At 44.0% G+C, this 27,582-nt stretch overlaps 2 protein-coding genes across 2 annotated transcripts; one reads left to right on the top strand and one right to left on the bottom strand.

Annotated features, from left to right (window-relative positions):
* The first annotated feature begins 289 nt into the window (after nt 1-289).
* ZDHHC15 (zinc finger DHHC-type palmitoyltransferase 15) lies at nt 290-11,760 on the top strand. Its single transcript, XM_042478507.1, has 12 exons — nt 290-469; nt 1,885-1,911; nt 2,494-2,588; nt 3,598-3,718; nt 4,350-4,419; nt 4,706-4,738; nt 5,181-5,301; nt 5,810-5,942; nt 6,394-6,520; nt 6,946-7,055; nt 7,603-7,684; nt 8,034-11,760. Exons 1-11 carry the CDS (start codon nt 346-348, stop codon nt 7,644-7,646), a joined length of 1,005 nt encoding a protein of 334 aa, XP_042334441.1. The 5' UTR covers nt 290-345; the 3' UTR covers nt 7,647-7,684; nt 8,034-11,760.
* Nucleotides 11,761-12,657: 897 nt separating this feature from the next.
* Nucleotides 12,658-27,396, bottom strand: UPRT (uracil phosphoribosyltransferase homolog). Its single transcript, XM_042478508.1, has 7 exons — nt 26,964-27,396; nt 18,129-18,171; nt 17,141-17,210; nt 16,369-16,431; nt 15,868-16,029; nt 15,091-15,189; nt 12,658-13,113 (listed from the first exon to the last, which is right to left on the bottom strand). Exons 1-7 carry the CDS (start codon nt 27,299-27,301, stop codon nt 13,007-13,009), a joined length of 882 nt encoding a protein of 293 aa, XP_042334442.1. The 5' UTR covers nt 27,302-27,396; the 3' UTR covers nt 12,658-13,006.
* Between the last annotated feature and the right edge of the window lie 186 nt (nt 27,397-27,582).

The raw sequence follows: 27,582 nt of genomic DNA, 5'->3' as shown, positions 1-27,582 counted from the left end.
CATATACACATATGTGTCTCATATCTATATCTATATCTATATATGCATGGGGCTGGCTGTAGATGTAGCTGCACTTCAGAAGGCTGAAACGCAAACTGTAGGAGGCGTCCTGGAAAAGGAGGACGCCCAAGAAGGAAGCCCAGGTTCCCTTGGGCCGTCGAACGGGAGCCCGAAGTGCGCGGCGCAGAAGGGAGCTGCGCGTGGCTGCCTTTCCTCTTTGCCCTGCAGCAGGGAGGCGTACTAGCCGATCCCCGAGCGCCCGATCGGCCGCGCCAGGCGTGTCCAGCGGAGCGCCGATCGGCCTGGCTGCCTGACTGGCTGCCTCTGGGGAAGGGAAGGGAGGCCATGGCGCTGCCCTGCCAGCGAGGCCTGCGCTGCTGCCGGCGGACCTTGGGCTGGCTGCCGGTGCTGGTCATCGCCCTGGTGGCCCTCTGGTCCTACTACGCCTACGTCTTCGAGCTCTGCCTCGGTGGGTGAGGAGGAAGGCCCCTTGGCTTGCCCTGGCACTGCAGATCCCATCCTCCGGCAGGCTGGGGATGATGGGCTTTGCAGTCCTTCTGTGACCTTTAGCTGGCCTTTGTGTCCACACTGGAGAATTAACCCAGTTTGACACCTCTTTGACTGCCCTGGCTGGGTCCCAAACTGGGGGGATGCTGGGATTTGTAGTTTGTCTCAGGAAAACTACCCATCCCAGGATTCCATAGCACCCAGCAGCTCCCAAAACTGGCATCTGAGATATATATATATATATATATATATATATATAAGTATATATATCTGGGATATATAATAATGAGGCGTAGAAATGCCATGTCTAAATAAATAAATGTAAACAAATAAACACTAGACAAACCCTGCTTCGAGGGTGAGTTCCTGCACGGCAGAAGAAGGGCCTTGGACCAGGCGGCCCTGGTAGGATTAAGGAAACCGTAACTGCTTTAACCAGTGCTCCATCACTGCCACACAATGACACACTTTCAGGGATGATGAGGATGATGGGGATGAAGATCTTTGGGGTTGGGGAAGATGGGGTGAGAAGGAGCTAATGTCCCAGTTTGGGGTAAGGAATGGATAACTTGGGGTGCGAAAATGCTAAACGTTTAAAAAAGAAAGAGCCGGCGTAGTGCAGCAGTTTGAGCTCAGGAACTGGGTTCGAATCCCTGCCCAGCCATGGAGACCCACTGGGTCCCACTCTCTCGGCCTCCTCAAGGGAAAAGGCAATGGCAAACCTCCTCCGGACAAACCCTGCCAAGAAAGCCCCAGGATAGGTTCACCTTAGGGTTGCCGTAAGTCTTGGGCAAGAAGTCACATTCTCTCAGCCTTAAGGGAAAGCAATGGCAAACCCCCTCAGAGCAAATCTTGCCAAGAAAGCCCCATGCTAGGCTTGCCTTAGGGTTGCCATAAGACTTGGGTGAATGGCGCTCTCTCAGCCTCAGAGGAAGGCAATGGCAAACCTCCTCTGAACCAACCTTGCCAAGGGAACCCTAGGATAGGGCTTTTCATTAGGGTCGCCATAAGAGAAATGACTTGAAGTCACACAACAACAACAACAACATTTTTCCTGATACCTGTAGTTCAATCACTTCTTACCTTTGTTGTATCTTGTGAATTTTTAACTCCATGAGTTTAGTCCATTGGAAGCCAGCTTGAGTCTCAAACTGGGAGAAACATGGAAGGATAAGGATGATGATGATGATGATGATGATGACCATCATCCCCGATTAAACAATCCCTGGCGGGGTCAATATCGGTCCAATAGATGCCCCATTTCATTAATTTACCCAGTACATTCAGTGGAGTGTATCTGTAGAATAGTCCCACTATGGAAAAGAGCAAAGGTTTTTGTGCCTTGTTAAAACAAGATGTTCATTTTCTCTCTTTCAGTGACTCTGACCAACTCCGTAGAAAAAGGTAAGTGGATGTTTATGGCCTTGGTTCCTTGGGCTCTGTTCTTCTTTTGGGGGGGATTAAGATGACCCTGGCAAAACTGGTTTGACCATTGCAGCGATCCTCAATTGCTTTTCAACTCACGGAAGCAAGGAGTATGTTGACTACCTCCCTCTTCCATCTGCAGCAGCCTTTATGGTCCATACCACTCTAACCATAGCCTTGTTGACGGAGGATGATGTGAATTGTAGTCCGTCACATACAGAAAGGACCCGGGTGGAACAACAATGCTATACTAATGTCAAGTCGAAGGCTTTCACGGGTGGCAGCCATAGTTTTTTGTGGGTTTTTGGGGCTATGAGGCCATATTCTAGAAGAGTTTATTCCTGACGTCTCTCCTAGAACATGGCCTCATAGCCTGAAAAACCCCTATACGATATGTATAAAAATACTATACTAATTCACCCCCAGAAACAGATTGGAGGAAAGGTGTACTATACTAATCCAGATCAAATGCATCTGAGGATGTTGACTTTAGTCTACGAAAGCTCATGCTGCCAACTTCTTTATTTCAGTTGTTTCAGTTCATGCCTTTTCCTCCTTCAGTGGCTTACCTTACCGTATTCCATGTGATCTTCATCCTCTTCATTTGGACGTATTGGAAGTCTATATTTACTCCTCCGCAGCAGCCAGACAAAAAGGTAAAAACCAAGAATCCTCTAGCTTTCCAATTCCCAAAAGTTGTTGTGGGATTTCAGCTCCCAGAAGCCCTTAGTTACCATAGTTAATAGTGAGGCATTCTGGGAGTAATACTCCAGCAATCTTGGATGGCCAAGGAATTGGTTAAGGGCATACTCTTTTTGCCTTCAAAATATTCTGGAAGCATCCTGGAACAAACTGCTTTTCAACCAAGAGCACAATTGCAAAATCTGGGAAATGATGTTTCAATACATTCATTAATTAAAAGCAAATCAGTTTGATCCATTTAAAGATAAGGACCCCATGAAGTTTTTGAGAGAATCTCCAGTTTGTGTAACTATGGTGGTTTGGTTCCTGGTTGCCATCATCCTAAAACAGTAACGTTTCCAATGTCTGAGAGGTGCGGATGGCAAGGTACCTCTCCAGATTCCCAAGGGAGGCCAATATTATTCCTTTCCAAACTACTAGTTAAGTGCCCACCCTTGGTGTAAATGTGCAGGGCTTTATTCCAGACTTTAAAGGGAGACTGATCCAAGGTGCTGAATCTATTTGGGAGGGTAGATTTGTCATAAGCTTCCTTATGGGTTAGGGTGCCTTAAGGAGAAAGGTATGATAAATAAATGTCAGCACCTTGGATAATGATGCGTTCTGGAACTGAGTCTAGTTACAGGCCTCTCCAAGAGTTCTTGGATGGACATTTACCACATTACTGCTATAAGATAGGCTCCATTGGTAGTCAGTAGATAAACATCCTAGCCCATTTGCTGGTGAGGTCCAACATCCCAGTGGTAAAATTGGGCAACCTTATAAATTCCATCCAGATTGTCCCTTGACTGGCATCAAGTCCAGTCCCCGTTGCTGGACACATGGGGAATCTTTGGGCTGGGGTTCACCTCTCCTTGGGAGTCTCTTCCAAAAGCAGAGAGGGGAAACCATGGCCTTCCTAGCTATCAACTTATCTTATCTTATGGCTAAGCCAGGCAAGCGTAACCGCTTCTCTTCTGCTTCCAGTTCCACATGTCTTATGCCGACAAGGAGCGCTACGAGAACGAAGAGAGACCCGAGGGGCAGAGGCAGATACTGGCCGAAATGGCACGGAAATTGCCGGTGTACACGCGCACAGGGAACGGCGGTCAGTCTCATCACTTTGCTGAAGCGACACATGCTGGCAACCCACTTTAATAGGAAGCATATCTCGGCTGCTCCCAGCCTAAAGCCTTAAATACCTTAATGCGGAGAGAATCCCATGAGCTTAAAAGGATTTCCCTTCTAACTTCCTTTTCCAGCCTTTCTCGATTTCCCTTAAATATGTTTTTGATTTGTAAGGAAGGTGCCAGGTACCTTGCAACTGTATGTTGACTGAGCCAAATGGTGTTTCAGACCCAAACTGGGCTCTGTTTCAGACTCAAAACTCAGGAGTATTGTAGGTCAGAGGCAGAGCATGTGTTTTGCATCTAGGAAGTCCTGAGTGGAGTAATAGTAAAAAAAGAGTAACAGTAACAATATAATGCTTATTCTTGATTATACTGATGGAGATGATCCTGTAATAACAGGAATGTTTATATAGAGTTTCAGATTTGCAAAACAGTCACTGCGCTTTCTCTTGGTATTCCTTGCAACAACCTTGTAAAGCAGGCCTCCAGAAGGGTGATGTTGAAAAAACAGGGACTTACCTCTGTGTGTTTAGAGAATCCACTTTTCTCACTGGCACAGCGGTCGTTGCTAATGGAGGCCCCTGTCTGTTTTCATATGTTCCTTTCCAGCCATTCGGTTCTGCGACAGATGCCAGCTCATCAAACCGGACCGATGCCATCACTGTTCAGTTTGTGCAATGTAAGTTTACAGGAGAGGTTGGCATCCAGGCAGCATATGCAGGGGCACTTGTGGTCCTCCAAGGCCATATTTCTAGCCTCTGGATGCCCCTCAGTACCCACTCCCCCAAATTCAGCTGGAAATCTCGTGGAGCAGCAGTGTTTCTCTGAAATGATGGACACAGGGATGGTTGTACACACAATAGTTGTGTAATAGGAGCTCCTGGAATTGGAGGGAAGAGGGCAGAGGTTGATCCAGGATGATTGCACAGCATACTTACAAAAGCATCCCTTTTCTCTTGTTACAGGTGTGTATTAAAAATGGATCATCATTGCCCCTGGTGAGTTTTATCCTCCTTAAAAAGGACTGCTGTGGATGGCCTTTATGTAATCGGTAATGCACACATTAGCTGGCAAGCTGTGGTCTGCCATAACATATTTGAAAAGCACTGTCCTTTAGGGCATTAGTTCTCACACTTTGGTTTTCCAGGTCTTTCAGGCACCAGCTCCCAGAAGCCTCAGGCCCCTTGGCCAGTGGTCAGGGATTCTGGGAGCTGAAGTCAAAAACATCTAGAAGACCAAAGACAGAGAGCCATTGCTTTAGGGCTTTAAACAAAAGAAACTGGTGACACTTCGATGGGTGTGTTTCTTGCATGTGTTTTCTGGCGCACTGACTGGAGGCTGTTATTGGGTTGCTCAGATTGGGAATGCTTTTTGTTACTTTCAGTTCTTTTCCAGCACCATTTGACTGAACCCACTTTTCCTTTGTCCTTTGCTCTCTAGGGTGAACAACTGCATTGGATTTTCTAACTACAAATTCTTCCTACTGTTTTTAGCCTATTCTTTGTTCTACTGCATGTTCATCGCTGCTACAGTCTTCAAGTATTTCATCAAGTACTGGACAGTAAGTTTGAGGACCTTTTTCCCACCAGTCTAAACGAAAATGTCCTTCATTCCCCAAATTTCTAGCATTCCAGAATGGGAGACATAAAAGATCATTCACACCTAGATACCCTCTTCTGTTTGCTTTGTTCACATTCCCTGGATGGCTTTGTCTGTCCCTTTTCTTTGGATGTCTAAACTCTATTTCCACTTAATTTTTACATTACTGCAATGCTAGAATTCTGAAGACTAGAGGAAAATTAAGAGTACAGAGAAAAGAGAGGAAATGTGGTTATTCCTGGTAGAGATTTACACTCTGCCAATGCCCTCAAAGGGCCTAGCCTCAGCCTTTTATGTTCATAGATGAACCCATCCTAAACCAGAGCTTGTAGCCCAGCATTATCTGCTCTGACTGTCTCTCTCTGGGCCTGCTGGCACTTTCACAACAAAGACCCACAATAATGTGAAGCTTTAGATGCTCTCTAGATGTTTCTTCTTCCAGTTGTCTTCATTTGCTTCTTCCTTTCCAGGGGGAACTGGCTGGCGGGCGCTCCAAGTTCCATGTCCTCTTCCTTCTTTTTGTATCAATCATGTTTTTCGTAAGCCTCATGTTCCTCTTTGGCTACCACTGCTGGCTTGTCAGTCAAAACCGGTCTACATTGGGTAAGAGCCTGTGTGTATTCTGCAATTTCCCCCCCTTAAGGCAGGGAGCAGGGGTGTTTCAGGGTTTGGAAGGGATTCATGGATGCCAGCAAACATCCTGGGGTTGTCATGATAAACACTGATGCTTGTAGAGCAAGAGCACACCTTTACCTCCTATGCAGGTACTCGCACTGTAAGAATGGTATCCACACACTAAGATCACTAGGCTCTAACATGGTTTGGAGTATGTTGGTTGAGTGCTTTCTGGCCTTACGAACCTGCTCCATGTGGCACCGCTGGTCTTCTATATGTCCTGTCCTCTAGTCTGTAGGTACAATTATTTAGGTGGGCTTATAGGCATTCCTTTTTCTTTTAATTTTCCTGTGAATCTCCTTTCAGGTGCCTGGGAAAGCTATTTAGCCTGAACATTAGGGAATGATGATCCTTTCTCTTCCCTTGTGTTCACCCGCAGAGGCTTTCTCGGCTCCAGTGTTTCCAAACGGTCCCGATAAAAACGGATTCAACCTTGGCTTGGTGAAAAATCTCCAACAGGTGTTTGGGCAGGAAAAAAGACTCTGGTTCTTTCCCATCGTATCCAGGTAACTGGGACCTGAGAACAGAACTGGGGTCTAAATCCCGCAATCGGGGCCGATCTTGCAGAAAGGGCAATGGTGGGAGAAGGCAAAGGGCTGAAGCGGCCCATCCCAGCCATTGAGGGGGCAGGAGGGACTGTACTGGTATAGATCCAGAGGCAACTGGTGCCTCCTGTTGTCAGTGAGGTGGGTCTTGTCCAGACTTTAAAGGATCTGTCCAAAGTCTGGAGCCTTTGAGCACACTTTGAATAGTTCTCTTCAAGTAGCTCCCCTGAACCCGAGAGCACATCTACCACCATGCCAACACAGAAGAATCCTGCCAGCTCCATATAAACCAAGACAGTGTTTGTAAAAAGTTTGTAATTAAAAAATGAGCCACGGTGGGTTGGGGGCTTGTTCTGCCCAGCAACACACTGCCTTCGTCTCTCCAGTCAGGGAGACGGGCACTTTTTCCCAACAAGAAGTTTGAGCGAAGCGCGGAATCCCTTGCTGGCGAATGAAGAACAGTGGGAAGAGGAGGGGATGGACGACGACAGCCATGGTAAGGTGGGAGCGCAAGGGAGATGCCACCTTCCGATGCTGCCCTGGAAAGAGGCACTGGAGAAACCCTGTCATTCTCTCCCTGGCCTTTAACCCTTTCCTGTTAAGAGCCAAACACCTGTATAGGTACTGGTGCAGAAAGGCCAACGCTTGGATAAATTACTTTGTTGTACTGCTGTTTCCAGAATCCCCAACCAGCATGGCCAGTGGCATAGCCATGCCAGAAGATGTAGTTTGAAAAAGGAATTTGTCTTCTAGGCTATGAAAAAGAAATTGAGTTTTCTAACTATGCCTTGAAACTGGAATATATCTCTCTCCATAATGGCAGCCCATTAAAAGCCATGCTTGAAGGGAATACTCCCAGTAGTTCTCATTCTGGAAATAAGAAAGATAAACCTTGACAAGAATGACCGCCTATGACTGTTGTGTTTTTAAAACCATAAACAGTAAGCATGTTTTGGGCGGGTGGCAATTTGGCATCATTCTGTTTTCTGAAGCTCTCCTCTGTTCTGTTTTATTTGTTGTATTTGTTTGGCTTGATGATCTAGATTACAACCAAGGTTCCTCTCTTTCGGTGGAAATGGAGACGTAGCAGTTCCAGAAGGCTGATGGCACAAAATTCACTCCCAGGTAAGCATTTTCTCCTGAAATTTGAAAAAGGAGATGAAAAAAGATGCCTGCTTCCATCTGCATTTGTTTTGTAGGTTTTGTTCAGATTATAACGATGCCTCCTTTGTTCCACTCCTCTGGATAGCTTTAAAAGAAACATGGTGTAGAAACTTCTTTCCCAATGCAAATAGGAACTGCTCTGAGTCCAAGCTTTGGGGGAAACGACCTAATATAAAAAGAAAAGAGAAGCTACCGTATCCCACCAAAAGCTTCTGTCGATGCACTTGAAAAATTGAATGCAAAGATAGATAACACCATCTCTAATCTGATCCTAAGAGAAAAGACTAATTCATTTTGCCTTGAATTTCAGCTTCCTTCTCTCATCTGCTTCCTCCAATGATGGACACTTGCAGGGACTTCAAGAGAAAGGAAGAGCATAGAAGATGTTCAGGAAAGGAAGCATTGTTGTCCAGCATTAATCCTGACTCTCTGAAATGGTTCTTCAGGATATTTCCATGGATTCCTTCATCTTTCTGATTTTTAACCAGGCAGCTTTGGAGCGACTAACAAGGCCATTCATGGCTTCTTCTTTTTCTGCACATTACCCAGGAGTGAAAATTTAGTGCAAATACATTTCCAAGTGTCTTAAGGGCAGTTGTCTGAATACCCCGGATTTCAAGTTATGCCTCATCCTACCAAGAACAGTTCCACAACAAGGTGGTCGGCTGGGCTGCTGGAAGAAGTGCTCTTGAGCAAGAATCATGGTTGCCAAAATCAAGATTTGCTGGAAGACTTGGGTGAGTATTCACTGCGGCGTTTGTAAGCAGTATATGACTCCCCGCCTTCCAAGTATCTGCACTCATGTTCTTAATCACTAATTCTGATTCTGCAAAGAACACACCCTCTTTGGCACAATATGGTGATTTTTATGAGCCTTAAAGCACAGTTTTTGTGGCAGATGCCTACGTTTTAAAGGAGCGGTTGCTGTCTGTAATCCACCACTACAGCTTCAAATCCTGGACAAGGAATACAGCTGGGTACTTGGTGGATTGGTCAAGCTGCTATAGCAAGGTTTCTCTCCACATCCAAAGTAGCAGTCCTGCAAAAGAGGGGGACTGGCTGCACCAACTTCCTGATGCACTGAAGGGAAACTATGAAGAAACATTCAGTCACACGAACACAGGCTGAAGTATACAGTCCAGTTTCACAGACATTTAAAATGGTCTGTAGAAAGAAAACATGATGATCTTGTAAGTAATGGTACTGGGAATTGGTATGTCTTGTCTTCAGTATAATATAAAACCAAGCGTCTTTGCCTGCATATTTAACAGGCCTTCCGTTTAGTCACAGTGGAACCTGCTAGACCTCTTTTTTCCTTTTACAGCTCTTAACATTTAAGACTGAGGACTCTGGCTGGTCTCAAAGTGGGGCCAAATAAAACCTTTTTCCTGAGAGATTTTTCTTGCCATGATCAGTAACAACGCACAAGTAGAGACTTGTTTTGGGGAAAGAAAACTGCTTCGTGGAGGCAGTACGCCCAAATGAGATTCCTTAAGAGACATTGAATTGTAGACTTAAATGCGTCTGTTGCAGTGTTGTTTTCAAATCCCTTGAAGAGCAACAGTTCTCTTTTGCATAGCCATGCTGAGAAGCTGGGACAAGAGATTACATTCCTTATGCTGTCTCTTTCTTATGGGACTTGAAATTTGCTGTCCTCAAAAAGGGGTTAAACTGTTAGGAAAGGTTAACTTGCTCATTTTACTTAAGGTGGGGAGAGGAAAAACCAGAGCTTTTCCACTTTTAAACGCATTGAAACGCACAATATTGTGACTTTTAGGCATTACTGGTTTCAGTGGGAATTCTTTTTGTTTCCATTTGCCAGGATTAAATGCTGTGTATTGTTGTTGGTATGTTGATCTCTGGCCTGTGCATCACTGCTGCGATGTATATTTGATGCAGAATAGACATTGGTATAGTTGTGTGTTCTGATCCAAACAAGTACAGTTGCAGCACTGTAAGTTGTAAACCAATCCCCCCTTTTACTCGACTGATGGACTTTATTATTATTATTTTAAACAAGTCAGCAAACCCAGCTCTGCCCATGGAGCCCAGCCTTATCAAATAGCAAAAAGGTAACGAAGTTAAATGGGGAATATGGGAAATAGTTTTAAAGCTGTCATTAATATATACATTCAGACCAAGAGGAGTTTTATTGGGATCGGTATACCAGCTGCTGAGAAACCCAAGCGTGCATTTGCTCACACTGTTGGCAAGCTTTTTATAGGCAACTAGAGAAGCAATGTGTAAACACAGAATGCCAAAGCGGAGAGACTTTGATCAGACCCACCCCAGTGTGGTTGTTCATGTGCTCTTTCAAGGAGCATGATGGCAATACAGACACAGCACTGGAGCTCTGTGGCATAAAACTGAGTAAACAGAGCAGGTGGGAGAGCTTCAACCCCATTAATTTCCCGTGAAAGCCAATACAGAATATCATCACACGCATGCCAGGTGCTCGGTTCTGGCTAGCCACTTGAGATCATAGTGATGGCTACTGTTGCTGTCCTGACAGTTGGTGCTACAGTAGGTAAAATCTATGGGATATTGTCCCCATCAAATACATGGTACAGGTTGAAGAGCGCAATTTTTGTACTTGTTATAGTATTGCAAACATGAGGTACGTGTAATCCCAGAAACATGAGGTATGTGTAATGATTCTTCTTTTCTAAACACCTCCCCCTCAAGTGTGTATGGGGAAAGCTACACTAAGAGCTACAACAACCACTTTGTCCCTTTCTCCCCAGTCTTTGTGCAGATCTACTACCTAGATCCCTCCATCTCATTCTCCTGTAAACAACCAGCAGTAACTGCCCCTGGGCAGGACTTGGGATATGGGTATCAGAGTGCTTTGGGTGGCTCTTCCACACTGCATTAAAACAAACCCATACACACTGAGAGGGAGACCAGTTGTTTGAAGTTGGTGTCCTCTCCCTTCCCCCTGCCCTTGGGTCAATTGACTTTCTAGGTGTCTAGGGTGCAAACTACTGAAACTAATCTACTTGAAGATTGTCTCGATTTTATGAAGGTGTTCAAATATGTCAAGCGGCAAATGACAGCTTGGTAATGAGTGATGGGAGGATGGTACATTTCTTTGTGTCTGTCTTTAAAATTGTTTGTGCATGCTGATAGCAACGTTGTACTGGCACATAAGAGGACGTGGTGACTTGCTTCCCCTCAAGTCAGTTTTGAATAAAATATCATGGCAGGATTAAATGTGACAGATGATTAAATGCCACATGCCACCTTAAAACATTGCGGGTGACTTTTCTTTTTTAATTTGGGTTAAGTCAGTATAATGAGAGATTTCAGTTTTTCTTCTGGTCTTTTTCAGAGGGTCTCAACTGGCTTCCTGTTAAGAGCAAGTATTCCATTTTGCCCTTTTAATTCATATAGGGGGGACATTATTGGAAAGGTGTAACTATAGATATAAACATACCCTGAGAAGTTTTCATGTACTCTTTGCTCTTGATCAACTGAATAGCTCAGTTGGATTGTTTCTATAACACATATTGGTATGGTTCGTTTTTAAAAATATTGTTCACGTCATCAATATATTTGTACTACAGCATATTTTATTGATGAGAACTTGTTTTATTAGCAGCTCTTGAAAGTGGCAGCTTACAGCATGGTCCTTATCCTACGTCTGACATTATTCATTTCATTTTTTATAACCATTGGTGCAAAGTTGGGTCCATTAATTTTCTATTTCCAAATATTTCATTGACTATTACAACTGTTTCCATGCTCTAGTTTTGTGTTTCTTTTGTCTGATCAATGCCTAATTATTTAACTGATGGTACTTCAGAGGTTTTTACACAAGAGGACATGTTTGAAATGTTAAGGATCATTGAACACTAAGGTTCCTTGGGCACACTAATATTCAGCATTTTAATCAATGTAGAAAGTTCCAGCTAAACCCTCTTGAATGTTGAATTATATCATCATCTCAGGTTTTCCACTTTAAAGAAGTGTACGTTCCTGCTTTTGTAACATGGAAAAGCATGGGAAAATTTTGGAATAAAAAGTTTTACATCAAGTGTCAGATGTGTTTTAATATCTGTTACATGGCTTATAATGCTTACCTTTCTCTTTTACTGGGATCAAAATAACATGCTGATGTTTCCCAAAGATAACTGAACTTAGGCTTCAGCCGGAACCTTCCAAATTATCTCAAGGTACTGCCAAGTCCCAGGATTTTCTCAAGATTGCTCAAGAGCTGATGTGGCCCTTTTGAAACAACTTTGGAAACAGCATTTTAAAATAATCACCATAAGACCTTTTGATGACTTGGTATGAACAACTGGGTATTTTACCTTTAATGGCACCATTTGCATAAACCAGAAACATTTCTTAACTTTCTCAGCTTCTTCATGCTGGGAACAACAAACTGTATGAAATTCCCCTAAGGTTATGTAGGCTTAGAGACCATTTCGCATTAAGTAGGTCAGCAAGACTTCAAATTAGCTGAGTGTCCCTTTGAAACATAAGGCTTTGTATTGTCACGAAGTAAGAACTAGGGCAGCGGTAGGGACCATGACTTTTTTGTTTTGAACAGAGAACTATCTTCCTCATAGAAGCAGTTTCCATTAGAACTTCACACAGATTTATCTAGGTTACAAACTCTTGTACACATACAACCAATTTTACTTGTGCCATACAATACTTTTTCCCAGTGTTTGTGCATCAATGTCAAGGCAAGGGAGAGTAGTACCTTCCGCATACTACTCTTCAATGTGAGGGCATTGTTTGCTTACACATCTCTTACAAGCACACAATGGTTGTGTAGCTCATAAGCATAAACCAGAGATTAAGAATGATATTTGCCACCTTGTTATACCCAGAGTCCATAAGAATGGAGTCATTTATTTTGAAGATACATCAATCTGTTGTGAAAGATTGCGGCTGCTCTGTAAAATGAGAGGAGGAGACAATGGTGCCTTCACAGTTATTTTATTTTACAGTTGCAAGCAGCCGCTTAAACTGCCTACGAAAGAATAAATAAAAGGGACTATGAGTGCAGAAATTTCGATTCGCATAATTAGAAGTCTCTTACAGCCTGATGTGCTTCATTGCCTCAGCTCCTTATTAAAATAAAAACTGGACATAGGACCAATATCTCATCTTTTAAATAAAAAAAATCAGCCCAGGTCAACTATTTTCACCTTTGGCAAAAGAAAAAAACAAAGTTAAATACACCCATCGATACCTCCACTTCAAATTATAAAACGTAGAAAAATGTATAGTCATATCGTACAGTAACAAAACACAAACTGGTTCAGTACTTCAGTCCGTCCCAAAATACTTCTGTCCAAAATGTGTGGGTGCAACAGGATGAACCTCTGTTGTTAGGATTGTGATGTCTGGGAATTCCTGGATTATTGATTTGGCACCTTGAAAAGAAGAAAGGAGCAGATAGTTGAAGCAAGCATTTTATTAATCTGTATCCACTGCCCTGTAAGCAAAGTGACCCTGTCCCCTAATTAACTGGTACAGATGTCATCTTATTCAGTGACATGCTCTCAAGTGCGATTCCTGATAACATAAAACTGTTTCAAAGATTCTTTTTCCTCCACCATATTTTCTAAATTTAATGACTATTCTCTTTGGCCACAGAGTCCTGAGCAACAATCCTGGACCCCCAAGAAGCACTATAATTAATGGCTAATTAAATCTCTGTCTCTCTGGACAACAAGAACAATCCTCCTGTAACTTTCTGCAAAAAGAGCACTTTCTAGGTCACCCTTAATTCGCCAAACTACCAGCAACACTCAGTAGACCAGACTGAAGCATCATGTACACCAGGAATAAAAACGTATTCCAGATTAACATGGACATAGAAGAGACTCCTCACTAGAGGAGAGGACACTGGAAAGTTCCCCAAAGATCAGGATTCTGGAGCTCTTTGAAAATGCAGCCCTAGGTATTTTTTTCCATCTCCGTCAGTGGTCAAAATGGCCCCATACAGACAGGCCAAAATAAAGCTGCTTCGGGTCACTTTGGAGGTATGCTGTTTAAATGATGCATACATCCTAAGAGTCCAGAAGCCATGCCAAAGCCACGATCCAGTCCTAAGGACTGGAGCACAGCTTTGGGGCAGCTTATGGACTCTTAGGACGAATGCATCCTTTAAACAGCATACCTCCAAAGTGACCCGAAGCAGCTTTATTTTGGCCTGTCTGAATGGGTCAAATGAGTCCAACCTTAGTAATACCCAGAACACTCCCAGTGAAATCAGTGGAGAAAATTAGACATGGCTAAATTAAGTCTCACTGACCTCAACAGGCCATGCTCACATCAGTATCCTGTACAGTATGAATCCACTGTGGCCTTAATGGACAGTTGAACAGTTCTATGAATTTTTCAAGCAACACATTCATTGATTTTCCCTGTTTGTATAGCTACCAATTTGCATTTAATTATACTGCAGACTAAGTATCCAACTGTTGCCTACAGTCAAGGCAGTACATCGCTGGGTTGGGCCCAGGCTTAGTCATAGTCTGACTGCACCCACACAGAGGCCCATTGACTCAGTGAACACATCAAAGCATGACTAAGCCTGGATGCAATAACTTATTACGTCCTCTACAGTGCAAAGTTCATGGAAAGTCCCAAAGGCAATAAAGCTAACTTTTCCAGATGTGAAAATAAAACCAACAACTCTGTGATTCTATGAACTCTGTTCCTTTACTTTCCCTTCAAAACAGTAAGTTGTCCTTTCAACTAATCAGCACAACTTAATCCAGCCATGAGGGGTCACTATGGAATGAGAAGACACATTGACATTATGTACTTGAGCTCAGATTCCAAAAACCTTCAAATGTCACGTCTTTTGTTTAATTAATATCTAACTTTTTATAGCAATCGTGAAGTTAGAGAAACGATACTGAACAACAGTGCTCCGATTACTCATCTTGACTGTTTGAAATCTGTCAACAAGCACCTGTGTCTTGTATACATTAAATGTATATCCTTATTCCAAAGCAGAACCAACACATCCACCCAATCTTCTACCCTAAACTGAAAACTTATTTTCACAGCAGCACAGCATTTGGTTACTAGGAAACAAAATGAAAGCAAATCTCTTTAAACTAAAATGCAACATGTGCTTCTTTATTTCACGTCAAACTAACAGGATGCATGGCTGTATGTTTTTTAGAGCACAACTTGCAGGCACAGAGAGATTCCCTCACCGTCCTGATCACCATCCCCTGGCTGCCTCATCTCATTGCAGATACTCCACTGTTTTAAGCAATTATCTGCAAGCACCAATGCCAAAAGTGACCAAGCTGAAGAGAAAAGGGCTTGACAAAACCAGCTACTTCAACGCATCTACTCTGGCTTTTAATCCATCCTGTTGTTTAACTTACCATGGGGTGTAGAGAACAGACTCAACAGGATTATGACGTTTGGCTGAACTCCATGTTCTATAAGAACCTTCACAGCCTCAATCACAGTATTGCCAGTGCCTGGTATGGCCCCAGGGGCAGACAGGAGAGAAAAGAAGGAATTATGGAGCGTATTGTCAGGTAATACATGCAACCGTCAACATGTCGGTTAGCCATCAATCAGTGTTATGCACATTTAGGCTGCATACAAAAACATAGCACACTTACTGCGCCTAAAATTATTTTGCCCCTGGCTAGTAATGCTTTTGGGTTAAGAAGCCTGTAAGGTGAATGGTGGCAGCTACAGGCTTCAAAATGGTGGCAGCTACAGACTTATCTTTTGATCCTAAATATTTTGAGAGTGAAATGATCCTGCTAATGTCCTTAGGATCAGAGTTGAATCTCATAACGGAGCAATTATGTCATATTAGGCAGTAGTATTTACCATCAGCCATGTTATTAAAGTGTGGCAAACTGATTAACATTCCCCCATTCCAACAGTTCCGATATTCTTGGCTTAGTTGCTAGAAACATGATTGTTTGTTTTCACTCAGATGATCCATTGCCAGGCACATCTCCCCCTCCCCTGCCGATATGTGCAGTCTATAATCAATGCTTTGCCAGCTAATGAACATACAAACCTTGTGTTTTAGGGCCCAGGTGAGCCAAAGCTCTGCTTGTATCCAGTAATGCATCTACTCTCCAACAGAACACTGTTCTCAAACTGCCTGGGATTAAAAACTTTTTTAGGACACTCACTTAGTATTGGGTACATGAGAAGTACTTTTCTCCTGTAGATATCTGGTGGAAACTTTGCATAGTACACTTTGGCTCTCTGAGTCTCTTCATCGCTCTGTATCAGGATCTTCCCTATTCGGATAGACCTGCAGCAGTCACGCAAACCCTGTTCCATTGCCTCTCCTCCATTTCAGGAGGAAAACAGAGGGAAAAAAGAGTTATACACCAAAGAATGGCAACTTTTCAAATATTTCCCAATCAAAAGGTCTGTCCTTCATAAAAAAGTGCTTCATGCTTCTATTTATCATCAAAATTTAAGCCAAGAACAGTTATGACAAATATGAAGACAATGCTCCCATGTTGATAGTTACCCCTTCCCTGTATTAGATCTTCTACAATATAATTAAGCAATTTACAGTGAGCATTTGTTTCATAAACGTACTTTCTATTCTGATTATACCCCACCAGAAAAAGTAATATATTCTGTTGATAGTAAAAGAATACTAATGTTAAGAAACCTACCACTTCTCATGATGCTGACTCCACAGTTTCCCTTTTCAAATTTCACACCTTCATACTTGTACCCTGTTGGAAGATAATACAGAACCATTTAAAAAAGTTTCCTTTTACACAAATATATTTTATTATATACCATGCCCTATGAGGAACGACTCAAGGAGCTGGGGATGTTTAGCCTGGAGAAAAGAAGGTTAAGAGGTGATATGATAGCCCTGTTTAAATATTTGAAGGGATTTCATATTGAGGAGGGAGCAAGCTTGTTTTCTGCTGCTCCAGAGACTAGGACCCGGAGCAAAGGATGCAAGCTGCAGGAAAAGAGATTCCACTTCAACATTAGGAGGAACTTCCTGACAGTAAGGGCTGTTCGACAAGGGAAGACACTCCTTCCACAGAGTGTAGTGGAGTCTCCCTCCTTGGAGGTCTTTAAGCAGAGGCTGGATGGCCATCTGTCGGTGATGCTTTGACTGAGATTTCCTGCATGGCAGAATGGGGTTGGACCGGATGGCCCTTGTGGTCTCTTCCAACTCTATGATTCTACTTACTGGATCAGCTGTTCTAACTGATGTACGTAAGACTCAATCCCCCAAATCCCCTGGCACCCCCAGATTAAAGGAGAGCAAAAATAACCCAGAATTACCAGCCAGCCCCCAAACATGTCAGTATTTGTCTGCTCTGCTGCTAACTTTATAGCAGGTCTAGACGACATGATCCATTCTGTCCTTATGACAAATCTTTGCCCACCAACCAATCTATCCTGGATATACTCTTCTTTTACCTGTTGGAGTGGTTACTGTGCATTCTGTATATGGCAGCTGATTTAATCCCTCTTCAACCACAAGCCTGATCTGTAAGAAAGGAAGAATTCAAACCAGATTGGGGAAGGAGAGCAAAGGAGATCCCAGGAAATCTGCAGTTACAAAAAATTGTTAATTGGAATGTGTCATGAAGGTTACTTTTCAAACTTGCAGTATAAACAAAGCTTAACTGTTCCTTCCCTCCAATATAATTGTTCAACAATAAGACCAACAAGCTTTAATCCACTATCTGTACCACCTACAGATTAGTCTGTATCAGATTAAAGTTATCCCAAGAAGAGGGAAAACAATCACTCCAAAACTACTTAATCTGCAGAACATACCATGTGTGAGACACAGATTGAAAACAAGAAAGAAAAAATGTCTGCGCCTTCATGTCGCCCGTCGATTTATGGCAACCCCATGCATTTCCTAGGTTCTTCTTAGGCAAGGAATCCTCAGCAGTGGTTTTGGCAGTTCCTTCCTCCGAAATATAACCTACAGCACCTGGTATTTGCTGGAGGTCTCCCACCCAAGTACTAACCAGAACTGATCCTGATTAGCTTGACTAGATTAGTACTAGTTCTTCACAGAGACATTTTTGGGCAAAATGGGCAAAACATGGTAGAGGAAAAACCTGCTGGTGTTTTGCTCCCAGAAGGGGTGCAAAATCCCTGGAAAACCATTTCACAGCTGTGTCAAGATGGGCTTGTCTACATCAAAAATCTGAGGGACAAAATTTTGTCACATCCCTAATCTTAACCTATCAAAGCTACTATATAATTGGCTGGCAGAGGTTTTCTTGTAGACAGCACCTTGTCTGTCTGTCAAATTCAAGGTTCCTCAGCAGAGCAATAAGCCTTTCAGTTTAGCTTTCTGCTGCAAACTAAACAGCGCCTTAGCAGTGGATTTGGGGTTTTTTTCTTATAGTCGATATGGCTACTTTTGCATATGAAAATACTCACTTACCAAGCGATCGGCAGAAAATACGAAGTCTCCTCTGCTAGCTGTTCTGGAGAGAAAGAGCAGAAGCCAAGTTAGGCTTTAACTATCAGTCTTAAACAGCTTTGAATACATTAACAAACGGAAATACTGTGAGGATTTTAAAATGTGTATTTTATATATTATAAGGGACAGTGAAATCTAGATGTTTAAATTTGCCACGTTCTTTTAACATTAGTCACCAGATTATGAATTACTGTTTTGAACAGCAATCAATGCATTTCCTGCAAAAAGTTGCATCAACAGGAACTTCTGCAACAGTAATACTGCCAAGAACCTGAGCTTTAACTCTCTACATTTCCATCCCACATTTTAATCTTTTCCAATGATATTCAGGTAAGAGACTTAAAGTGCTTTGAAAGAAGGATGCATCGTTCTTCTGTGGAAGAATGAGAAATAATAATAGAATAGCAAGATATTTGCAGTGAATAGTTAGCAAATCTGGGCCATTACACTGACTGAACAAAGAGATCCATGTTTGCTACCAAGTGTATGTCAAAGATGGCAATAGGGTCAGTCCAGCAGTTCCAACTTCACTAGTATGTATGTGCTTTAAGACATCCAACTGTTACGTTCATTTTTTATTATTTATTAAGGATTGAGAAGAAAAGGATCTGAAGAAGTTGAAGGGGTTTATCTTTAAAAGGCTCTGGTTCAAAGGCTAATTTTCAAGCTAATTTGTAACACTGTCGCTCTAACATTTAAGCTTTGCTGAAGATCCTTTTCAGATTACAAGTTCCTGAGGGGAGCATAGCCTTGTTAGTCTGATGCAGCAAACATCAATTATTAGCACTTGAAAGACCAGCAAATTCATTGTGGCATAAGCTTTCATGGATGAGAGCCTAAACACAGCACACATGGTCCTTGATTCAAAATCACTGTCATACATCCCAAGAACTCAGCACAAAAATACATATATTAATGTTCAGTTTTTCAAAGAGCTGATTTCTTATTTCAAAGTCATCAATGTGGCAAGACTATATATATATATATATATATATATATATGCGCACAAGGATCTAACATGGTCGCATTCTGCTTAATCTGAACATCAGAATTATGAATCGCTACTGAAGACTGCTGTTCAATTGAATGTTCACATGAGCTCTAAATCCTTCCCCAAAGTACAGTTTTCTCATCTCTTATTCTTATCACTGCACCGACTCATCCATCCACCTCTTGAAGCCGCACAGACTAAGCTTCTGGCTGCCATAATCAAACAGCCTCAAGAGTGCTCAGCTCCATAACAAAGTTGGCACCCCTGAACAGCGTAGGATGCAGAGTTAATAGACAAAACACATCCAGAGCTAGTGGTATTTACATGTACTTCTACATATCACATCTTGCATAGAATATCCATGAGATGGAGCATGAATATATGGAATACAGTCATCCCTCCACATCTGCGACTTTGACTTTTGCAGATTTGATTACCTGCGGTTTTGATTAAAATGTTCTCTCTACGAATCTCTAACTCCTCCAGTGCAATTCTGCTAGAGGTTGACCATAGAGTTGTGCTGGAGAAAGTAGAAGTTCCTGGAGAAAACGCTTCTCTAGGCATCTGTAGGTCCTCCAGCATGAGTCTATGGTCAACCGCTGGCAGATGTTGATCATAAGAGTTGCACTGGAGGATCTGGAGATTCCTAGAGAGGTGTTCTCTTAGGTAAAAAGAGTAGTGTTTTTCTATTTGTGGTTTTCCCACATTTGCAGGGCTTCTTCACCCCCAACTCCAGTGAATGGGGAGGGACCACTGTACTTCCTACAAGACGAATCTTGTTTTCTTTTTCTGACACAAGAATTTGCACAAACTTTCCACTTTCCCTTAAGATTCAGTAGTATGCGTCTAGACAGAAAACTGCCCACTTGGCCACTGTTGGAATACCGTTTTTAACAGAGTAGTCCAACTCTTTCATTACCAGGCTGTTACCAAAGAGAAATAAGCCATGGTAGTATTTATAGTCAAGGTGTGAGCAGTTAAAACCAATCTGCAGCCACACACAAGACACCAGCAGTTACATTTACCTCCCATTAACTGTGGATGTTATTATAATAGAAACACACTGCTCTGAGCGGCTTCTATGGAAACCAGTTCTAAGTCCAGCTGCCTTGAAAACCTTTTTTATTATTGTAAACTGCAATACTGGTGGCAGTAGAATCTAAATCAGTCAACAGATAACCTTCATGCTATGTTTCATGCAATGACTGTCAAATCAACTCCGGTACGTACAGCAGGCGGTTGGAAATAAGAAACGTCCACAAACAGTTGATGGTTGAAGTGGCTGAATAGTCCACAAATGGATTCAACATTTTTGCCCTCTGAACTACTCCCATTTGATCGCTGCCAAGGCTCAACATTTAACTATGAAGGAACAGGGCCGGTTGTGCAACAAAACACTTGTAACAGCAGCTCTTTTTTCGCCCAAAAGGGAAAAGTCAGACTCGAATCAATAGCCGCTTGCTTTAACATAAATGGATCTGTTTCCGTATTTTGAACAAGCAAAGCCTGGATGCTTCTCATGAGTTCTTTATTAAGACAGACGCACGGTGCACACCTCCCAGTTTAAAAGGAGGCACCCACACACTCGACAGGGCCAACGGCTGTTTCGGAGAAGTAATAGGTCAGAAAACACGGCGCTGGGAGAGTCAACTTCCCTGCACAAGTTTCACTGCTTCTACTAAAACTGGCAGAAGGGCTTTGAATCTGAAGAAAACAGATAGACAGGAAGATCTCACACACAGCATTCAGTCTTTGTGAACAACAGTGTTGAGGCCCAACAGGACTGGCTTATGCCCTATGGATACTACGCATAACAGAGCACTTGTAGCAACAAACAGCAGGAATCATTCAGCACTCCAGATATTGTTGTTGTTGTTGTTACCTGCTTTCAAGTCGATTTTAACCCATGGCGACCCTGTGGATGCGACATCTCTAAGACCCACATCTTCCACTGTTCTTAGTTCCTGCAAACTCATACCCATGACTTAACAGAGTCCATCCATCTTCCTCTCTTTCTGCTTCCCTCCACCTTTCCCAGCATTATTGCTTTTTCCAATCTGCCTTTCCTTCTCATGATGTGGCCAAAGTACAACAGCCTCAGTTTGGTCATCTTGGCTTCCAGGGAGATTTCTGGCTTGATCTGCTCTAGGACCCATTTCTTTGTCTTTTTGGCTGTCCGTGGGATCATCAGCACTCTTCTCCAGCAACACATCTCAAATGAACGAATTTTCTTCCTGTCGTGTTTCTTAACCATTCAGCTCCCATGTCCATTCATGGTTACAGGGATAACAACAGTTTATATGATTCTAACTTTCATGCTGAGTTGTATATATGTGCCCTTGGTATGTGAGAATGTCAATTGAAATTCAAAATCTTTCATGTATGGAAATGAAGTGGCAAGTCCAGTTTTAACAAGGGTCATTAATGAACAAAGACACCGAGGCATCCTTACATGGCAATAAGGAATACAACGGCTTGTAAGATTCTAACTTGTGTGGTATATCTTTGCACTTTAGGATCTTTTCTGGTTCTTTCATAGCCACCCTCCCCGTTCTTAACCTTCTTCTGATTCCTTGGCTGCAGCCCCCATTCCTATTGCTTTCCCCTAAGTCCCAGCATTCCTTATCACTGGCTATGCTGGCTACTGGGAGTTGCAGTCCATGACTGCCATCCCTGATCTACAGCATATAGGTTTCCAGCGGTATGGACATACAGGGTTAAGAATTGTTTTGGTAAGGAGTTTCAAGAACTCAAAACTATTTCTGCTCTTTCTTGTTGGAGATATATTTACACCGATGATTTAATATCAGGAAAGCGAGTGCAAAGTCACGTAACAGCTTTCTTGAATGCACTGGTGGGCAGCTATGGCACCCTCCCCGGGGGAATTCAACTCCTCCAGAAAACTAATGGCCTCTGCCCAATAAAACTCCAGTGCAAATAAGAACCTTATACTTTTACTTTAAAAAAGGAAGGATGTAGGGAAGCATGGCTTGTTTTTCAGCAGAAGTATGTTTCAAGCAATACAATTCTCTTCTTAAGACAATGCGCATCCTCGCATGCCTTGTTTTAGGGAGAAAATGGAAGGGTGTGTTACCTTCCTGCACTGCCAAATTTGGCGGCTACAAGGAATGGGGATGGCATACCTCTGACTAAATGACAAGACTACAGCAAAGCTAATGGTAGTCACTACTCAGGCAAATGCACTTCAGTCAAAGGATAGGTTTCCATACCAAGTACATTGCGCCCGCCTTATACGCAGGCGTGCTATACGTGGCTTTGAGCATATGTGCTAAAGCTGTGTGGGAGTGCGCGGGGTGCAAGAGGCAGCACATCCCATTCGAATGAATGGGGTGTGCGCCTGTGGCGCATATGCGCCATTGTGTGCATGAACCCCATTCACTTGAATGGGGCTCAAGCATAGGCGGAATTTGCCTTACACGGGGGTCCGGAACGGATCCCCCGCATAAGGTGAGGTTCCACTGTACTTCATTTTTTCCCAGACCTTCACTGCATAAATGCATTTGACAAAGATCTGATTCATCAAGTTGAATTTTAATTTGTGCATATCCAAAAATACGAACATTTCAAGACAAAACTGAATGTGACTAAGACCAAAGGAAGAGGATTTTGTAAAGGAAATGCCAACACTGCCCTGGGCACAGTGGCAGCACAACTGGGTGTGGTGATAATAAATATGTGATGTCAGAAAAGACACGCAACAGCTCTTCTTGCCCTGGAAAATGTAAGTCATCTTAGTGCTGTCTCCTGCTAGATGCATACCAGGTCCTGTATGCTTCACACCTTGTATCCAAAAGCAGACAGGTAAGCTATTGACGTCGTTGTTACAACTCAGTGAGCCTCCATTCCGGTTTAGCAGTATTTGCAGGTTTAGTTTCTTAGTTTCAAAGCAATATCCCTGGCAAACAAAAGCAGCACTTTCTCATTCTCACCCACACGCAACTGCCTCCCTGATTCATGTGCAAAGGCTGGAGAATGGAGCTGTGATGATGGGATGAGAGAGTATGGAAGCAGAAAAACAAGAGAAACAGTCAAGTTCACAGAGAGGAGCTAAAATAAGAGGCTGAAGAGCAGAGAGAGAAAAGCAAGAGACATATTCTATCACTGTTCTGAAATTTTCCTTCAAAACACACTCCAGAAATCATCCAGTTTGAGACCACTTTGACTGCCCTGGCTCAGTGCTAGGGAATCCTGGGAATGTAGCTTTGTGAGACGTTACACCGCCTCTGACAGAGAGCTCTGGTGCCACAATAAACTACAACTCCCAGGATTCCCTAGCACTGGGCCAGGGCAGTCAAAGTGATCTCAAACTGGATGATTTCTGGAGTGTGTTTTGGGCCTCAGCAACAGTTTGGGGGAAGCATTCCTTAAATAAATCAGGACAACTGAGAGGCCATGAGGGAGGGAGGCATAAGAAGAACTATTCAGACTACATCACAATCCTATTAACACTCAAAATAAGTCAGTGAAGTGTTGCCATGTGAGAAGTAGAGTCTATTGTACGCCATCCTCCCCTCGAAACAGATGCAATCAAACATATCCTAAACACATTATTATCTGAAGAACTGTGTGATTCCACTATTGGAACGTCACTCATTTTAACAATTTTCACTCAAGATGTTCTTATTCAAGGCAATGGGCTGCAATTCATCATCAGAAATGAGAGAACAAACAAGTTCACTGCGGGCCTCCCTTCTCCGAATCCTCTCCAGGGAGAATCACACATGTTCTACTTGACTGTCGTTCATATGAAAGTGGAAATCTTATTACAATGGTTTTCATGCACCCTGTTGCTACTAAATATGTGTGTTCACAATGAATGTTTTGATGATGTTGATGATGTACTTTTAACGACTGCTTTGTGTCTGCATTATTGTTCAGAACAGTAGGCAAATACTCCAATCAGCTAATAAATGGGTTGAGTGTTGGGAACAGGACTCCAGGAGCACATGGTTCGAATCCTCACTCAGCCATGGAAACCCACCGGGTAACTGTGAGCACAAGCTTCAGAGGAAAACAGTAACAAATCTCACCTGAATCTTGAGGCAATGCAAACTCTGGCACAAAGACTCCACCTGCTAAGAGTCTGGACAAGAAACCCCCGCGTTCATGATGTTGTTTTTGTGTACTGTACCTTCAAGTTGTTTCTGACTTATGCTGTCCCTAAAACAAACCTATCCTGGGGTTTTCTTGGCAAGATTTGTTCAGAGGGAGTTCACCATTGCCTTCCTCTGAGGCTGAGTGAGTGTCACCCAGTGGGTTTCATGGCTGAGCTGGGGATCAAACCCAGAATCATAGTCCAGCACTCAAACTACAACGCCATGTTGGCTGGGTCACCATAATACATGAAAGTATGCACCAACAACCACAACCTCTGTGCTCTTTCCCAGAAGGCAAAAGAACTATTTCCAATGCTGGCCATCTGTAACAACCCTGTGGAGTGAATGGTCACCAGGCCATCTTTGCCTGAGAATACAATTGGGGACAAGCCAAGAGGAATGAGGCAGCAGAGACAAAGAAGTGAACCTGAATGCAGGCAGAACTACAAGGATCACTCCAGCTCCATGACTTGCTGTTTTTGCACGGTCCCTCATGAGCTAAAAGCAAACGCCTCTTTGCATGGAGGCTCCCTTGGTAGTTCCCAAGCTCAAGCCACCTGCTTTCCTCCCAGACCACACTGAGAAAAGCCCATCTGGAGTCAACAGAAAAGGATATGGTTTTGCTAACATTTCTCCCACCTTGAAGAAGTGTGGACTTCCACATTGGCACCACTGAATAGCAAACGTGTATGTTGTGCAATATTCAGGCAATACAGCAAGTACCCGTACTGTACTAGCTTTATAATCTTTAGAGAGTGAGCCTGAGGCAGCCCAGTATTTTCACTGGTCTTGCTTTACCAAAGACTACTTAGTAAGTTAATGGCTGGAGCGACATTTTAACCAGATTTCCAAGCTCAGAACCTCTGTCTGAACACAATTTCTGGCATCATGGTGTATTGGTCTGAGTTTTGGGATTTGGAGGAAAGGAAGGAACATTAACAACCTTTTGGACTTCACCTCCCAGAAGCCTCAGCCACCTTGGCCAATGGTCAGGGGCTCTGGAGCTGAAGTCCAAAACATCTGGAGTAACAGAGTTTGGGAACCAATGCAAGTAAAGATACATTACTCTAACTACATTTCTTATTTCCTTTCTAATAGTTGAAAGGGATCGATTATTCCAAGAAGACACACAAATGGGTCCTTGAACTGACCAAACCTGAAGTCTCCCCGGAAGCCAAGATGACAAAGTTGAGTCTGTCCTAATTTGGCCACACCATGAGAAGTGAAGATTGATACAATAATGGAAAGGTAGAAGGTAGCAGAAAGAAAAGACCCTATGGCAGATAGTTGGACTCAGTGAGAAAGGTCATAGGTTTGAATCTGCAAAACATGAGCAGAGGAGAGCGGGGCTTGGAGGTGCCTCATCCCCAGGGCCACCATGAGTCAGGGTCGCCCCTCAAGATTGCATTAACAGAGTAGAACTATTGGTTGCATCAAGAGGGAAGTCATAGACTAAGAGCCCTCCTTCCGACCACCATCTTGAGGGGGAGAGAGGCCTGTTATGTTTTATTTTGACTTTGTATTGTACTTCCTGTTGTACACCGCTTTGATCTAATTTGGAAACGCGGTATATAAATAAACATTATTATTATTATAGTGCCACTTCTATTCTGCTCTGGAATACTGTCTCCAGTTCTGGGGACCACAATTCAAGAAGGATGTAGAGAAACTGGAGACATGTGTGCAAAGGAGGGCAACTAAAATGGTGAAGGGTCCGGAAACCATAAAGCCCTTTGAAGAGAGACTCAGGGAGCTGGGGATGTTCAGCCTGGAGAAGAGAAGGTTAAGAAGTGATAGGAGAGCCCTGTTAAATACTTGAAGGGATGTCATATTGAGGAGGGAGCAAGCTTTTTTCTGCTGCTCCAGAGAACAGGACCCAATAGAGTAATGGATGCAAGCTCCAAGAAAAGAGGTTCCAGCTCAACATTTGGAGGAGCTTCCTGACAGTAAGAGCTGTTTGATGGGGGAAGGCTTCGGAAAATGTTGGAGTCTCCTCCTTTGGAGGCCTTTAAGCAGAGGCTGGATGGCCATCTGTCACTGGGGATGCTTTGACTGAGAGTTCCTGCATGGCAGAAGAAGGGGGCTGGACTGGATCAGGGCCCTTTTGGGGGCCTCTTCCAAGTCTAGGGTTCTATAATTCTATGAAATGGTGAAGGGTCTGGAAACCATGAAGCCTTATGAGGAGAGACTTTGGGAGCTGGGGATGTTTAGCCTGGAGAAGAGAAGGCTAAGAGGAGATATGATGCTAGCCCTGTTTAAATACTTGAAGGGATGTCATGTTGAGGAGGGAGCAAGCTTGCTTTCTGCTGCTCCAGAGAAGAAGTCATGCAACAAAGGATGCAAGGAGCTGCAGAAAAGAAATCCCGGCTCAACATTAGGAAGAGCTTCCTGACAGCAAGATCTGCTCCAGGATGGAAGATGCTGCCTCTGAGCCTCCTTCCTGGAGGCTGCCTTTCAGCAGAGGTGCTTCGAGGGAGAGCGACAGTCGATGGCCCCCTGGATCAGGGCCCTCACTGGACAGGACTCCTGGAGAAAGGGGGCGGGAGCCTTTGGACTCCATTTCCCAGAAGCCTCAGCCGCCTTTGGCCAATGGCTCGGGATCCTGGGAGATGGAGTCCACCGCCTTTGCCTTTGCCTTTGCCCCTTCCCCGAGGCCCCTTGGCGCTCTGCCCACGCTCAGAGGCTCACTTGTCGCGGATGATGGTCTGGAGCTCGCGGATCTGGTCGTTCATGGGCAGCAGCTTGAGCTGCGAGGAGGCTCCGGCTTGGCTGGGGGCCTCTCCGTTGGCGCAGGGCGGCGACGACGACGACGACGAAGGGCGGCAGCCTCCGTTCTCGCAGCAGCTGCTCCCGCTGCTGCTGTCGGGGCTGGGGCTGCTGTCGGCGGGGCCTGGCTCGGCGAAGCGGAGCTGGCGGGAAGCGGCGGCGGCAGCGAGGGGCTCCCGGCCCTCTCCCTCCGGGGAGCCCTGGCTCGGCCGCGAGAGAGAGGCTCCCACCCGCCGCTCCTGGCAAGGCATCGCCTCCATCCGCCGCGCGCGCCGACGGCGGCAAACACGCGCCTTCTCCCTCAGCGGAGCTTGCTTCTTCGCCTTCTTTTCTTCGCCTCAGCCGCCGCCCCGCCCACTCCGGCGCTCCCCATTGGCCGCCCCTTCTTGCCACTCACGCCTCAGCCAATGAGAGCTCTCAGAATCCCAACTCGGCACCGCCCCGTTTCGCGCTCCCTGCGTGTCTTAGACACGAGTCGGAGGGTCTTACTGCGCCTGCCCGGCTCTTTTTACCTCAGAGCGGAAAAAAAGACTCGGAAAGG

The sequence above is a fragment of the Sceloporus undulatus genome, chromosome 7 (genome assembly GCF_019175285.1).
Source record: "Sceloporus undulatus isolate JIND9_A2432 ecotype Alabama chromosome 7, SceUnd_v1.1, whole genome shotgun sequence".
NCBI classification, from domain to species: Eukaryota; Metazoa; Chordata; class Lepidosauria; order Squamata; family Phrynosomatidae; genus Sceloporus; species Sceloporus undulatus.
Note: the sequence above shows the minus strand (reverse complement) of the source record. Positions and strands in the feature narration are given on the sequence as shown.